General features: G+C 40.8%; 1 protein-coding gene across 1 annotated transcript in view; it reads right to left on the minus strand.

Annotated features, from left to right (window-relative positions):
• Positions 1-395: 395 nt before the first annotated feature.
• Positions 396-15,679, minus strand: part of PRTG (protogenin) — a 123,179-nt gene continuing 107,895 nt past the window's right edge. Inside the window, exons 16-20 of the mRNA XM_001090352.5 lie at positions 8,840-9,022; positions 7,038-7,158; positions 4,806-4,971; positions 1,188-1,292; positions 396-785 (exon numbers count right to left, since the gene is read on the minus strand). Coding sequence (XP_001090352.3) covers positions 531-785; positions 1,188-1,292; positions 4,806-4,971; positions 7,038-7,158; positions 8,840-9,022 — 830 coding nt within the window. The 3' untranslated portion in view covers positions 396-530. The remainder of the gene's footprint in view (positions 786-1,187; positions 1,293-4,805; positions 4,972-7,037; positions 7,159-8,839; positions 9,023-15,679) is intronic.

Below are 15,679 nucleotides of genomic sequence, written 5' to 3' on the forward strand. Positions count from 1 at the left end.
CAATGAAAACACAATACTACTAGGAAGTATCATTGGTTATGTAGCTGAGATAAACTCTAACAACAAATGAGGTAACGAAGTTGTCTTCAGAGTTTGCCAGGAGGCAAACTGAGGTAGATACTCAGCAAAGGGGCTTTCCAAAGTCTTCCCTTTGCTCCAGTGATATATTTTATAATCCAGTCAAACATCTCGACTGTTCTTTCACATTGCTGACGATGAAACATTCAAATTACACAAGTTTAAAAATAAAAAAAACAAAACACATTCAAAAAAAGTTGAAAAACCCCATAAAGATACCAAGGTTTTCACAAAAGGCTTTGGCTCCCTGTTCATTGTCCTTCGAACAGACTTACTGGTGAGAATACCTGAGCATGGCCGTCTAGATTGGAAAATCATTTTTATCAAAGCATAGCATGGCAGATGGCGGCTGCAGAACTGAGGAGGAAGTCTGCTCAGTAACGGATGACACAGCAGGATCTTCACACTTCCCCATTGCGGAATCTCCACCTGAATCACTGCCAGTGAAAGAATCAGAGGTTGGGGGGAGTGGTACTTATAACTGAGGACAGATGTATCTCATCGTTGGACTCATGAGAGAACCGTCCAGAATCCCCAGTCTCGTGGCTGCCTTCACTATTTGCTGAATGTTCTGTGTCAGCTGCAACACCAAAGGGTCTTGAGAAGCTGGCTGTCTGACCCGGGGAGCCGGGGGAGTCTTCATCACTGATTAATACAGTGGTGCCTGGCTGGTAAAAGCAGACGGCTGGAGTAAATCTTCTTTGAGGCTAGACAAAAAAAGATAAAATGGCAATGAGAGTCCAGACTGATCAAATCCCTGAGCAAAAGCTCATCAGGTCCCCTCAGACGGGTAGGAGCACATCAGAATTACCTGTGGCAAGCGAAGTGTCAAAAGCTTCTTCAGTGCTTCTGATGCACGCTCCTGCTCCTATCCCCTTCCCCACTGACCCCACTCCCCGCTGAAAATCACAGCTCTGATGATTATTCCAACTTCTATTCAGTTATCATTCACCTCGCTCTCCACAGAGTCATGCCCCAAATTAATAAAATCACAGCCATGAAGAACACAAAAAAATTAAAATAAAGCATGAATTCACATTTTCCTCTTTTTTAACCATCATTTCATATATCATGCATTGCCAAACATTTTTCTCACTTGGATAGGTTACCTGTTCAACTTGTATCTTCTTTGAATCTTGGAAAAAAAACCATTTTTTCTTAGAGTTGTTTTTAATTATAGGACCATAGCTATTAATTATCAGGTCAGTTCCTCCCTGAGGAAATAAAAGAGGGGAAATGTAAAATATCTTGGTATCACAGATTTCACTTTATCACAAGTAGTGCATACTTTAACTTGGACTATATGCTTTACATTTCCCTTTTAATTTTAACTTTATTTTAGATTCAGGGAGTACATGTGCATGTCTGTTACATGAGTATATTGTGTGGTAGTGGGGACTGGGCTTCTAGTGTACCCATTACCCAAATAGTAAACATTAGTACACAAAATGCTTAAATGTTAACAAAAATGATCACAGATGTCATTATTTCTTCTTTAAAACAGGCAGTACAGCTGGGCACAGTGGCTCATGCCTGTAATCCCAGCACTTTGGGAGGCCGAGGTGGGTGGATCATGAGGTCAGGAGTTCAAGGCTGGCCAGGCCAAGACGGTGAAACCCCGTCTGTACTAAAAATACAAAAATTAGCCAGGCATGGTGGCAGGCGCCTGTAATCCCAGATCCACAGGAGGCTGAGGCAGAGAACTGCTTGAACCCAGGAGGTGGGGGCTGCAGTGAGCCAAGATCACGCCATTGCACTCCAGCCTGGGCAACAGAGCGAGACTCCATCTCGAATAAAAACAAACAAAACAGGCTGGGCGTGGTGGCTCATGCCTGTAATCCCAGCACTTTGGGAGGCCGAGGCGGGCGGATCACGAGGTCAGGAGATCAAGACCATCCTGGTTAACACGGTGAAACCCCGTCTCTACCAAAAATACAAAAAAAATTAGCTGGTGTGGCAGCGTGAGCCTATAGTCCCAGCTACTGGGGAGGCTGAGGCAGCAGAATAGCGTGAACCCAGAGCCGAGACTGCACCACTGCACTCCAGCCTGGGTGACAGAGCAAGACTCCATCTCAAACAAAAACAAAAATAAAACAAAACAAACAAAAAATAGGCAGTACAACATAGTCACGGTATTTGTTAGTGGTCAAAACAATATAAAAGATTTTTAAGATTATACATAAAGTATATATTCCAAAACACATTAAGATATATGTATGTGCTATATATTCCAAAACTTATTTTCAAATGGTATAGCAAGGAAAAAGTATATAAAGATATGAAATTATCACATTAACATTTATTAATCTGTGTATTCTGTACATTATTCTCTCAACCTTTCTGTATGTTTGAAAATTTTTAAAAGCAGATGGGGATAAAAAACCCATAATGAACCCACATACGCTCAACAAAATGACATTAGATGCAGTTATCAACTCTAGGGCTAACCCAAGGGAATTAAGAGATTCTCCAAACATGTTTCTCTCCTTCACTTCAGGCCTCTACCTCTCTGCTCCTTTCATTGTAGTTTCTTTTCTTCCCTACAACATCCTCCCCACTCTGCTTCTCTCCTAACCTCTCTCATATTTACTTCCAAACTAGTAATAATACAATCACAGTATATATATTAGTACTTTTTTTTTTTTTTTTTGAGACGGAGTCTCGCTCTGTCACCCAGGCTGGAGTGCAGTGGTCGGATCTCGGCTCCCTGCAAGTTCCGCCTCCTGGGTTTATGCCATTCTCCTGCTTTAGCCTCCCAAGTAGCTGGGACTACAGGCGCCCGCCACCTCGCCCGGCTAGTTTTTTTGTATTTTTAAAGTAGAGATGGGGTTTCACTGTGTTAGCCAGGATGGTCTCGATCTCCCAACCTCGTGATCCGCCCGTCTCGGCCTCCCAAAGTGCTGGGATTACAGGTTTGAGCCACCACGCCCGGCCTTTTTTTTTTTTGAGACTGAGTCTTGCTTTTGTTGCCCAGGCCGGAGTACAACACCGCGATCTCAGCTCATCACAACCTCTGCCTCCTGGGTTCAAAGCGATTCTCCTGCCTCAGCCTCCCGAGTAGCTGAGATTACAGGCATGCGCCATCACACCCGGCTAATTTTTGTATTTTTAGTAGAGATGGGGTTTCTCCATGTTGGTCAGGCTGGTCTCGAACTCCTGACCTCAGGTGATCCGCCTGCCTCGGCTTCCCAAAAGTGCTGGAATTACAGGCATGAGCCACCACGCTTGGCCTGTATTAGTACTTTTTAAGCTCATTTAAAATTTTAGGTTCTAATGTTTTAGATAAATCTGAAATAAGTTGAATGGATTAATTTGTATTAGAAAGTAAAACCTAAATTAGGCTGCAAACAAAAAAAAGAGAAATAGCAAATATTCATTTATTCATATTCACCTATAATATGTATTGTATATAATGTACTAGATACAAACAAATTACATCTGTTGAATATAATTCATAAAATTTAGTATCAAAACTGCCTGAAATTTTGTTATACTTCTGTTATTCTAAATTTTAGGAAATGATAAAGGAAAAATAATTTGTAACAGGGTTTGGCAAACTTTTTCTGTAGAGGGCCAGATCATAACTATTTTAGGCTTTGCAGGCCACATATGGCCTGCGTCACATCATCACCACCTTTTTTTTTTTTTTTTTTTGTAAACAATCTTTACAAACGCAAAAAACAGCTGGGTGCGGGGGCTCACACCTGTAATCTCAGCACTTTGGGAGGCTGAGGAGGGCAGATCATCTGAGGTCAGGAGTTTGAGATCAGCCTAACCAACATGGTGAAACCCCACCTCTACTAAAAATACAAAATTAGCCAGGCATGGTGGTGCACGCCTATAATCCCAGCTACTTGCGAGCCTGAGGCAGGAGAATCACTTGAACCGGGAGGCAGAGGTTGAGGGGAGCTGAGATCGTGCCATTGCACTCCAGCCTGGGCAACAAGACTGAAACTCCATCTCAAAAAAAAAAAAAGTAAGAAAACAGTCTTAGCTCGGAAGGTAGCCACACAAAAACAGGCCCCAGTTTAGCCTGGGTGGGACTGTTTGCTGACAACTGATTTATAGCACACTGGTTGTGGGAGCTATTGCAATAATGTACAATATCTAAAGTTGTAATGTGACTAAAGGTAATTTTAAAAGGTATTGTTCAGAATGCTTACAATAGCACTATTATTATATATACTGGAAAGGACATGAAGTAACTTCTTCCAATGGTGTTTCTCTACTATATCCAACTTTCTTCAGCCATGAAATGAAGGATCTTGAGGCACCTTCATCTTAGATGCTCCATATTTTTTAAAATGTCATTCATACTTGGGATGTTCTGATGAGCAATTAAGTTCAACAATCAGCCAAACTAAGTCAAATGGATTAACAAAATGGTGACCACCCAGTAAATACAGGTCAGTCCAAACTATAGTAAATATAGACTAATGACCATGGTGTTCTTGGTTAAGACAACTTCACTCCATATAATCTCATCTAATTGAGTTTTTGTTACCTCCTCACTTTTTTCTATAACTCTTTCTCACCTTTTATCTATCCTCACCTTTTTCCCCCTAAATATTTTATGTAAGGAATGATCTGGGTAAAATTTCAGTATTTCATTAATAAGAGTATTAATATAATATATTCAACACACAATTTTGGGGGAAGTACATTTTACACACACACAGAGGAGGAATGGAAGAAAGGCTTATGCAGCAAATCCTGCAGCTCAGTACCTTTGCATCAATGAAGTTGTTCGGCATGATCATTGGCATTAAAGATTCTTCATTTCCTACAGCTCCTTCCAGGTTCTTTCCTACCTCATTTCCACTAGCTAAGGAGGCACTGGTACGAGGTAACTGTTGAGTTCCATTCTGTGCCGTCTTGGAGGCAGATGATTTCCTAAAACATTGGCAAAGAAGAGGAAGTCTTCTAGTTTCATAGAAGGTACAGGTAAATGAACCACCTGGCCTATTAACGAAACTTTGTAAGCAATGAAGTTCTTTAATACCCATTTCTCAAATATTTTTAGAATCGAATGTTAGATTTGCAAACTTTTATTATTTGAAGAGGCATCTTTATTTCTTTTTGCCTTGATGTCTACTTAATATAAAATTACTCTCTATAATTATTGTTGCTTATTCCTAATTTGTGCAGAAATTATAATTTTTAACTTATATCTTCCCCTTAAGGTCTGAGGATTATTACACTAGCATAACAATTCACTTTCCCATTATTGATGGTAAATTTAGAGTAGTACTTCAAGATTTAGGCAGTACTAAACAATGTGCATAAATATTTTATTTAAAAAATCTTAAAGTGAGAAACTTGGACAATAAAACTAAGGCAGTTCAATATACACAAAAATGTTAGAACTATTTCATTAACATAATGTTTTTGAGTAGTATGTTTCTATGTAGAAATACAAAAGATATAGAGGAAACCGAAAAATCTATGCTAACGGAGGGAGTCTAATGACGGGGATTACCTAAAACATCGTGTATTTCATGCTGATTTTTTTTAATTTAAAAAAAAAAACCTTAAGAAAATAAATGAAAACAAAACCTAAAATATAAAAGGCTAAAAATAGACAAGTTCACTGAATGCAAGCTACTGCTAAAAATTTGGCCAAAGTCAATCCATAGATGAGATTTCCTGACAGAGTTGACAGATACTCAATCCATGTCTGCTACATTTGTTTTAACCCTTGCCTAGAAAATCCCACCATATGTCCTGTGGTGTTCTCAGCAACTCAGGCATTTCAGGTACTGTTACTGAAATAGAAAATATTCCAGATAGTAAGAAAAAGAAATCCTCTTGTAAACATGATCAATTGTGTTTTCTTTTCTTTTTTTTTTTTTAGACAGGATCTCTCGCTCTGCTGCCATCGTGCCCGGCCTAACATTTTTCACAGAGATAAGATCTCACTATGTTGCTTAGGCTGGTCTGAAACTCCTGGCCTCAAGAGATCCTCCCATCTTGGCCTCCCAAAGCTCTGGGATTACCAAGGTGTGATTACCACCATGCCTGCACAAGTGTGCCATTATTATTATTTTTAAACCAAAGGATATTCTTTCTGTTTCTCAAAATACTAAGAAAATGAGGACACTAGGCTGGGCACAGTGGCTCACGCCTGTAATTACAGCACTTTGGGAGGCAAAGGTGGGCAAATAATTCGAGGTCAGGAGTTCCAGACCAGCCTTGTCAACACAGTGAAACTCTGCCTCTACTAAAAATACAAAAATTAGCAGGCATGGTGGCAGGCGCTTGTAATCCCAGCTACTTGGGAGGCTGCAGCAGGAGAATGGCTTGAATCCAAAAGGTGAAGGTTGCAGTGAGCTACTGCACTCCAGCCTGGGCAATAGAGCGAGACTTTGTCTCAAAACAACAACAACAACAAGACACTAGTCCTCATTTAAGAATACTGGCATTGGCCGGGCGTGGTGGCTCATGCCTGTAATCCCAGCACTTTGGGAGACTGAGGCGGGCAGATCACGAAGTCAGGAGATTGAAACCATCCTGGCTAACAAGGTGAAACCTCGTCTCTACTAAAAATACAAAAAAAATTAGCCCGGCATGGTGGCGGGCGCCTGTAGTCCCAGCTACTCAGAAGGCTGAGGCAGGAGAATGGTGTGAACCCAGGAGGCAGAGCTTGCAGTGAGCCGAGATTGTGCCACTGCACTCCAGCCTGGGTGACAGTGTGAGACTCTGTCTCGAAAAAAATTTTTAAAAATTAAATTAAATTAAAAAAAGAATATTGGCATAATGTTTTCAAATAGCAAGAAAATACTCTCCCTCTAAAATAAGCACATCTCTATAGCTGTAAGAACTCAGGGAACAATACTGCACATTTATTTTAAAGTGGAAAATCCCAGTTACTCTAAAAGGCACTTGATTTTCATTTGTTTCCTAGGGCTACTGCAATTTAAATGTTTTTTACCTCAACCTCTCTAGCAATGCAAACACACCTGGCTTTACTTCGGTATATCAAGATGAGAACACAGACGAAGATGCAGGTCAAGGCTATGCCAACACCTACAGCAATGCCAGTCATTGATTTTTGGTCCAGATGGTAATATCCTGAATAAACTAGAGGGGAAAACACAGTTACTCAGAATCAATCAGAAAAATAAATTATTCAATTTATAATTCTCAGGTACTTGCTTTTCCAAAATTTTTCTTTATCTCATAGGAAAAGTTTTGACATTGTCAGTATCAAAGCAGAAAGGACACACAGTAATCTTTAATCAGTGATTTCAGAAACAGATTTATCTTCCAATATTAAATATTATTTATTTATTTTTTGAGACGGAGTCTCGCTCTCTCGCCCAGGCTGGAGTGCAGTGGTGCGATCTCGGCTCACTGCAAGCTCCGCCTCCTGTGTTCACGCCATTCTCCTGCCTCAGCCTCCCGGGTAGCTGGGACTATAGGCACCCGCCATCTCGCCCGGCTAATTTTTTGTATTTTTAGTAGAGACGGGGTTTCACCATGTTAGCCAGGATGGTCTCGATCTCCTGACCTCGTGATCCGCCCGCCTTGGCCTCCCAAAGTGCTGGGATTACAGGTGTGAGCCACCGCGCCCAGCCCAATATTAAAGATTTTAAGTGAGTTTTAGATATCATATTATAGCAATCATGAACATCAATTCATAATTTATAAAACAGGCACAAAACATAGATGTTCCTTGACAGACCCAAGAACAGATTTTATGTCATGCTGCCTTAAAAGCAGATCTGTATGTTGCAGATTCGTTTTCCATCTACATACACTAAAGCAGGGCTTCTCAAACTTTCATGTGTCTGTGAGTCACCAGGGATTATGTGGAAATGCCGACTCTGACTCACTAAGTCTGGGGTGGAGTCTGTGATTCTGCTTGTCTGTAGAGCGCTCAGGTGATGTCATGAGGCTGGGCTCTAGACTACTTTGAGTGGCAAGGTATTTGAGAAGCCAATATGAGCCTTGCTTTCCATTTCCCTTGATAATATGGTAGCTACAATGGCTACCTCCTTCCTGTTCTTAAATCTGACTGCCCTGTCCTGCTCTTTTCCTCTCTCATTCTCTTTCTAACACACACACATCCCTGGCACCAAATGACCACTCTTTGTGAAGCTAAGAGCCCTTAATCTTGCCCTGAGTTCAGCTGGCCTTTCCTCCATTTAGAGCAGCCCCTCTTCTCCACAAGCCTACTCCCCCAGAGAGAAGGCAAAGGCAGTGTCCAGTCCTGTGCCACAGTGGGCACCAGCTTTTTTGAGAGCATATGGACAGCTGTGATGAGTAGAGTAAGGCTGGCTCTTTAAAGATATTTTTTCCAATTGCTTTTCTGAAGAGAGAGAGGGAGAAAAAAAAAAACAACTTTCTCTCCAGAAAGGCTGTTTTTCTGTGGTGAAAACTCTTAATGAAAACCATGCTCTCTTCTTAACTTGAACACCACAACCACCACTGCTGTTTATTTCTGTGAAACCTCCCAGGAAGCCCACTCCCACCAGTTCACGGCTGATGTGACTCCTCTGTCTTGGTGGATGCACAGCTGCGAGAAGTAGTAACTGGAAACAGTGATTTCAAAACGGAGTTATTTCTGAGGTAATTTTGCCTCCTTGTAGGAGTACCAGGAAAAGCCGTGCATCTCCATAACATCAGAACCTCATCAGCAACAACTTAAGGAACCGAGAGCCAGTTTAGGGATATGGCAATTGTAGGAGCAGAAATAAAGTGTAAGGAACAACACTTTTTTTCTTAAGAAAAATCACAGAGACTATGGCAGTATACAGACCTTTGGCATCAGCAGAATCTAAACGCTTGGGCCTCTGATTTGATTCAGAGGTTTCCTTTGGAAGTACTGCCAGCTCCACAGAATTTGAAAAGGGTCCTTCTCCCACCTCATTGGATGCAGATATCTTGACAATGTACACATTTCCTGCTACCAAGTTTTCTAGCAAAGCCATGGTTATTGCCCCTATAAATACATCAATTACCAATTAAGTGAACATTTATCTTTTATTCTTTCATTCATATTATATAAACATGGTCCTTTATTTTTAAAAATATTTTTCTGATTATAAAGATGACACATATTGTAGAACATTTAGAAAATAAAGAGAAATATAAATAAAATTACAATCTTCCATTAACATTTTAGTGTATTTTGTGGGTGTGCATAAATATTTGTGAATACATATTTACTGCATGAACTTTTACATATTAGAGTTTTCACTTAACACTGCAGTATGTATATTACCCCAATATAATCCTTTTCTGTAATTCTGTTTCAGGAGTTCTTAAAAATAGTACACATTTTTGTTTGACTTTTTGTATATATATGTATATATATATGTGTTCGTGTATATAATGTTTTACTCTTTACAGAGATATGAATACAAATAGAATCTGGGACATTTTATTATGGAACATTTGAAACATGCACACAGAAATAATGCTATAATGAACCCAGATTCAATAATTATATTCTTATTTTTTAGAGACAGAGTCTTGCTACATGGCCCGGCTAGACTGGAACTCCTGGGGTCCCCAGTAGTTGGGATTACAGGCACACTCCACGGTGCCAAGCTTTCAATGATTATAATTGGATTTTTAAAAATCCAATGTAAGAATCTTTTTTTAATTGGAAGTGTTTAAACCACTTATGGTAATAGCTGTGACAGGTAATCTTGTTCTTCCTTCCTAAATTAGAACAACATGATTATTTTTGAAAGCATGAATATATTTTTACTGGCCTAATTTTTTTTTCTTTTTTTGACACGGAGTCTTGCTCTGTTGCCCAGGCTGGAGTGCAGTGATGCAATCTCAGCTCACTGCAAGCTCCGCCTCCTGGGTTCACGCCATTCTCCTGCCTCAGTCTCCTGAGTAGCTGGGACTACAGGCACCTGCCACCACGCCCGGCTAATTTTTTGTATTTTTAGTAGAGTTGGGGTTTCACCATGTTAGTCAGGATGGTCTCGATCTCCTGACCTCGTGATCTGCTCACCTTGGCCTCCCAAAGTGCTGGGATTACAGGTGTGAGCCACCATACCCGGCCCTTTTTTTTTTTTTTTTTTGAGATGGAGTCTTGCTCTGTCGCCCAGGCTGGAGCGCACTGGCACGATCATGGCTCACTATAACCTCTACTTCCTGGGTTCAAGCAATTCTCCTGCCTCAGCCTCCTTAGTAGCTGGGATTACAGGCACCCACCACCATGCCAGGCTAATTTTTTTGTATTTTTAAGAGAGACAGGATTTCACCACGTTGGCCAGGCTAGTTTCCAACTCCTGACCTCAAGCGATCCGCCCACCTTGGCCTCCCAAAGTGTGAGGATTACAGGTGTGAGTCACCGCACCCAGCCTGGCCTAATTATTATCACAGATTTAAGATAAACAGGGAAGAAAATGCACAGTTATGCAGGAACCTCAGAGTACTGAAGACAGGTCTCAGATTAAACTCCCAAAATCACCACCAGAAATCTGTGTAAGATCTACTTCTCTTCATAAGCAATTATCATTTGAACTTATATATGATATTTGGTATCTAAAGGTATTTTCTCTGTTGCATGACTGCTAAGAAAGATTCCTATTTGGACACTGCCATTTCTGGAGGTGCCTTTCTGCCCTTGTTCTGCCACTGCATCAAAGTATTTGTCTTACAAAAAAATTCCTACCCTAGGAATTAATTCTAGTGCTAAAGGTGTAATAGAAATTCAACCAGAAAGTTGTTTCAGCACTGTTTGTGGGTGGACATGCACAGGGAAATCTAGTTTTCTTGTGCCAATTCCATCTCATTTTTTCCTGACTCAGGGCAACCTTACAATAGCTTCAAAGAGTTTACAATAGTTTGTGACAGTTGCCTCCTGGCCAAAGGTAGCTACTCCAGTGCACTTGCTGGACTGTATTTCATTAGGCAAATGAAACGTGGAGTGATCTTAAAGCTGAGGTCATGAGACGGAGGCCACCTCTGCAGGTCACACAGTGTGAGGCAGCCAAACCTCCAGCAGCGACGCCAGGAGCCAGAACACAACTTGTTTTCATGTTCTCTGGTTTCAGCTTGGCCTAAAGAGAGTGTGAGCTACTTGAGTACACAACTGTTCAATAAACAAAGTGACCCTTATTTAGAATCAGGAAGTCTTTCCACTGTTGCTGTGTTTTTAGGCAGATGAATTAAAAAAACAAAGATGTATGGTGACATGTTACACTTAACTAAAAGGAAGAACATTTCCATGTCTTCACAAACAGAGATATAAATAAATAGAGTTTCTGTTTTATGGTAAAACACATTTAAATTTTAAAAAGTACTTGGCAAAAACTAATCACTACCAGAAACTAAATCTTTTCACTTAATTTAAGTTTTATACACAGACCAGCAGTACACGTGTGCACGCACTCCCCTTTTCCCCCAAAAAGTATCTTCATTTAGAAAAAAGGGAAACTGTAACATTCTGGTTCCCCTAGGAGGACACTCAAAGCATTTCACAAATAATAAAGCAATCTGTCTATATTCTTTCAACAGACTTCTCAATCTTAATTAGTGTGATTATTTCTGTCTCCTGCCTTTTGTATGTGTCTGAATCTTTAGTCAGATTAGGAAGCTTACAAGCAAGACCGTGTAACAGGCTAATTCACATCAGTGCTGGTCAAATCTCGTCATGTAACCAGGTGAGCAATTTCTGACTTGGGGCATGTTACCGAACTGTATTTTCCTCATGGAGACAATAGTTCCCACCTCATATAATTATTATACGGATTAAATAAACTATCATTGGCAAGTATCTGACGCAAGTATAAATAAAAGTTAAGTTGTCTTCCTTTACCTCCAACTCCTCTTCTTCCTCTTTTGCAAGACAGAAAACTTTTTTTCATATTTGGACCATAAATGTCCATTTAAATTATAAAAGCAAAAGATTTTGGGGTTGGAGAAGTGCCCCAGGATACAATCTCAGATCTTTTTTCTCTCTTCTGTCCACATGCTTATATGATTTTTTTCCAGATCCACAGCCTTAAATATCACCTATACATTGATAACTAGATATATCTCTAGTCCAAAACTCTCCCATAAACTTAATCCTCCCACTGCTTAATCAGCCTCTCTGCATGGACATCTAAGACACATCTCAAATTTCACACTTTCAAAACCAAAGCCTTAATTTCTCCCACTGATGTGGCTTCTGTTTTTTCCTATGCCCCATATCAATCTACAAGCATATCCTGCTTGCATATCTACAAGCATATTTTCTTTCAAATTATGTTCCAACAGCTTATTACTTTCATCATTACCACTCCTGTCCAAGCCCTCATCAACTCTCACATGGACACCTGCCTATAAAATGGTCGCCCAGCTTCCACTCTTACCTTCTTACAATCCATTTCTCAGGTGGCTGCCAGAGCAATCCTTTCAAAACGTAAACTTATCAAAGGTCTCCAAAACTGTCCTCTCTCTTAGAATAAAATCTATGGCTCATGAAGTCTGGTCTACATCTGCCCTTCGTTACCTCATTACTTCATTTCTTACTGCCTGCTCTTCCCCTCACTCCAACCTCCCTGGCCTTCTTGCTGTTCCTCTAACATGCCAACGCACACTTCCGCCTCAGGGCCTTTGCACCTCCCCCAGATATCCACAGGATTATGTTTGAATGTCATTTCTTCCACAGGAACTCTTTTACTGCTTCCATCACTTTGTCTCTTCTCCCTATTGTAACTGTCTTTATAGCATTTATGACACTACTTGAAAATGTATGTGTTTGTTGGTTTGTTACCTGTGATACAAGCTCCAGTGGAGGTAGGGACTTTGTTTTGTACACTGCGGTACTGCAAGTGCCTAGAATAGAGCCTGGCACATAGTCATCACTCAGTAAGAATTGGTTTAATAAAAGAAAATATTCCTACTATTGGTGGTCCAATTCATTTGGCAAATGTTGAGTTAAATGGATTCCTTTATCACAGGGTTTCTAATTTCCAGTGCGAATCTCTAACAAGACGAAAGGTATATGGTATTCATCAAACTTATTTAATCATGACAAAAATTTTTTGAAGAGGGGCATCTTTGTGATATCAGGAAACTCATAAAGGACAGAATTCATTAATTGCTGAGACAGAACATAATTTCGTTTTTTTAAGACTGAGTGCAGTGGCGTGATCCTAGCTCACTGCTAACTCCGTCTCCTGGGTTCAAGAGATTCTTCTGCCTCAGCCTCCCAAGTAGCTGGGACTACAGGTGCACGCCACCATGCCCTATAACTTTTGATCCACTTTAAATTACATACAAGTATAATTTCATATCATGTTTCTGCTCAACCATTGTCTTACCATGTACTATTTTAGCCACAAATACTATACGTTCACCAGAAACATTTTTAAATGTTTTGATCCATGACAAATACCTTGTTCCATTTGTATTAAAATATGTGAATTAAATATATACATAAATATGTATAAACCTAGTATGTATAGAAGATTAATAGGTATATGGGAAAGAGAAATGGACACCCTTATTCTTTTTTCCTTCATCTTTTTCTATACCATAACTTTTCCAAAAGCTGCCATAATTATACATACAAGACATTTTAACTTTTCTTTAAATGCCATGTTATATTCCTTGCTTTTTGTTTAAATGTGAGTCAAACTCTGTTTTTCTCTCTCAGAAAAGTAAACTCAATTGCTTTTTACTGATTTATTTGTTCTCTATGAACCTTTGGACTTAGCTATGAAAAAAGTCCTCTACATTTAACGAATGACAAAAGCTTTTCACAAATGTTTCTTAAAACCACAGCAACTAACATTATTTTTCCTGTGCTCTATTATATAGCTAGAAAGGCTTATATAGATGTAAAAATCTGTAACTGTAATCCCTTTCACTACTGAGCCATCAATGAGGCAAAATACTATTTTCTGAGCTCCGTTCCAAAATTACAAATTAATACATTTAAAAGGAGCCAGACAAAATATATATTGCTTCTTTTTTTTTTTTTTTTTTTTTTTGAGACAGAGTCTTGCACTCTTGCCCAGGCTGGAATGCAGTGGCGCAATCTTGGCTCACTGCAAGCTCCACCTCCCGGGTTCATGCCATTCTCCTGCCTGAGTAGCTGGGACTACAGGTGCCTGCCACCATGCCTGGCTAATTTTTTGTACTTTTCTGGTAGAGACGGGGTTTCACCGTGTTAGCCAGGATGGTCTCGATCTCCTGACTTCATGATCTGCCTGCCTCGGCCTCCCAAAGTGCTGGGATTACAGGTGTGAGCCACTGCGCCCGGCCTTTTTTTTTTTTTTTTTTTTGGAGACAGAGTTTCACTCTTGTTGCCCAGGCTGGAATGCAATGGCATGATCTCAGCTCACCACAACCTCCACCTCCTGGGTTCAAGTGATTCTCCTGCCTCAGCCTACCTAGTAGCTGGGATTTTTAGGCGCCTGCCACCACACCTGGCTAAATTTTTTGTATTTTCAGTAGAGACAGGGTTTCACTGTACTGGCCAGGCTGTTCTGGAACTCCCGACCTCAGGTGATCCACCTGCTTCAGCCTCCCAAAGTGCTGGGATTACACACATGAGCCACCTTGCCCAGCTCCATACTGCTTCTTTTTAGGCAGGTGCAAATGAAGAACTCAAAGAAGTATGTGTTCATGCTATCAAAATTATTTATTAATACTTAGAATACCTCATTGAATCAGGTTAGTTATTTGGTTAACTGCTGTGTCAAGAAATCATTTTGGACTTGAATGACTGAAACTAAATTATACATTTTAAGAAAACTGTGAGGCCAGGGGCGGTGGCTCATGCCTGTAATCCTAGCCCTTTGGGAAGCTGAGGTGGGCAGATTGCCTGAGTTCAGGAGTTCGAGACCAGCCTGGGCAACACAGTGAAACCCCCATCTCTACTAAAATACAAAAAACTAGCCAGGTATGGCAGCGTGTTCCTGCAGTCCCAGCCACTCGGGAGGCTGAGGCAGGAGGAGAATGACTTGAACCCCGGAGGCAGCAGTTACAGTAAGCCAAGATCCACTCTACTTCAGACTGGGTGACAGAGTGAGACTCCATCTCCAAAAAAAAGAATACTGTGGTAGACTCTAATACTGAGGATCCCAGTGAATTACACCCCCATGGATTCACACCCTTGTAGCCCTCCCGACACTGGTTCCAGACTTGACCATGTAGCCTACTCTGCCCAATCAGACATAGTGAATGTGAGGAAAGCAGAGGCTTGTGAAAGCTTTGTACACGGGGCTTCCTCTCTTCTCTTCCTGACTGTGGAGCCCACTCCTGCTGGTTTTTTGTGTTTTGTTTTGTTTTGTTTTTTTGAGACGGAGTCGAGTCTCACTCTATCATCCAGGCTGAACTGCCGTGGCACGATCTCGGCTCACTGCAACCTCTGCCTCCCAGGTTCAAGCGATTCTGCTGTCTCAGCCTCCCGAGTAGCTGGACCTACAGGCATGTGTCACCATGCCCACCTAATTTTTGTATTTTTAGTGGAGATGGGGTTTCCCCACATTGGTCAGGCTGGTCCTGAACTCCTGACCTTGTGATCCGTCCGCCTCGGCCTCCCGAAGTGCTGGGATTACAGGCGTGAGCCACTGCGCCCAGCCTCTCTCTTGCCATTTTTAGACTACTCAGAGCCTATCAAAACTGTAATACGGCTGCA

This window comes from Macaca mulatta, chromosome 7 (assembly GCF_049350105.2).
Source record: "Macaca mulatta isolate MMU2019108-1 chromosome 7, T2T-MMU8v2.0, whole genome shotgun sequence".
Taxonomy (NCBI): domain Eukaryota; kingdom Metazoa; phylum Chordata; class Mammalia; order Primates; family Cercopithecidae; genus Macaca; species Macaca mulatta.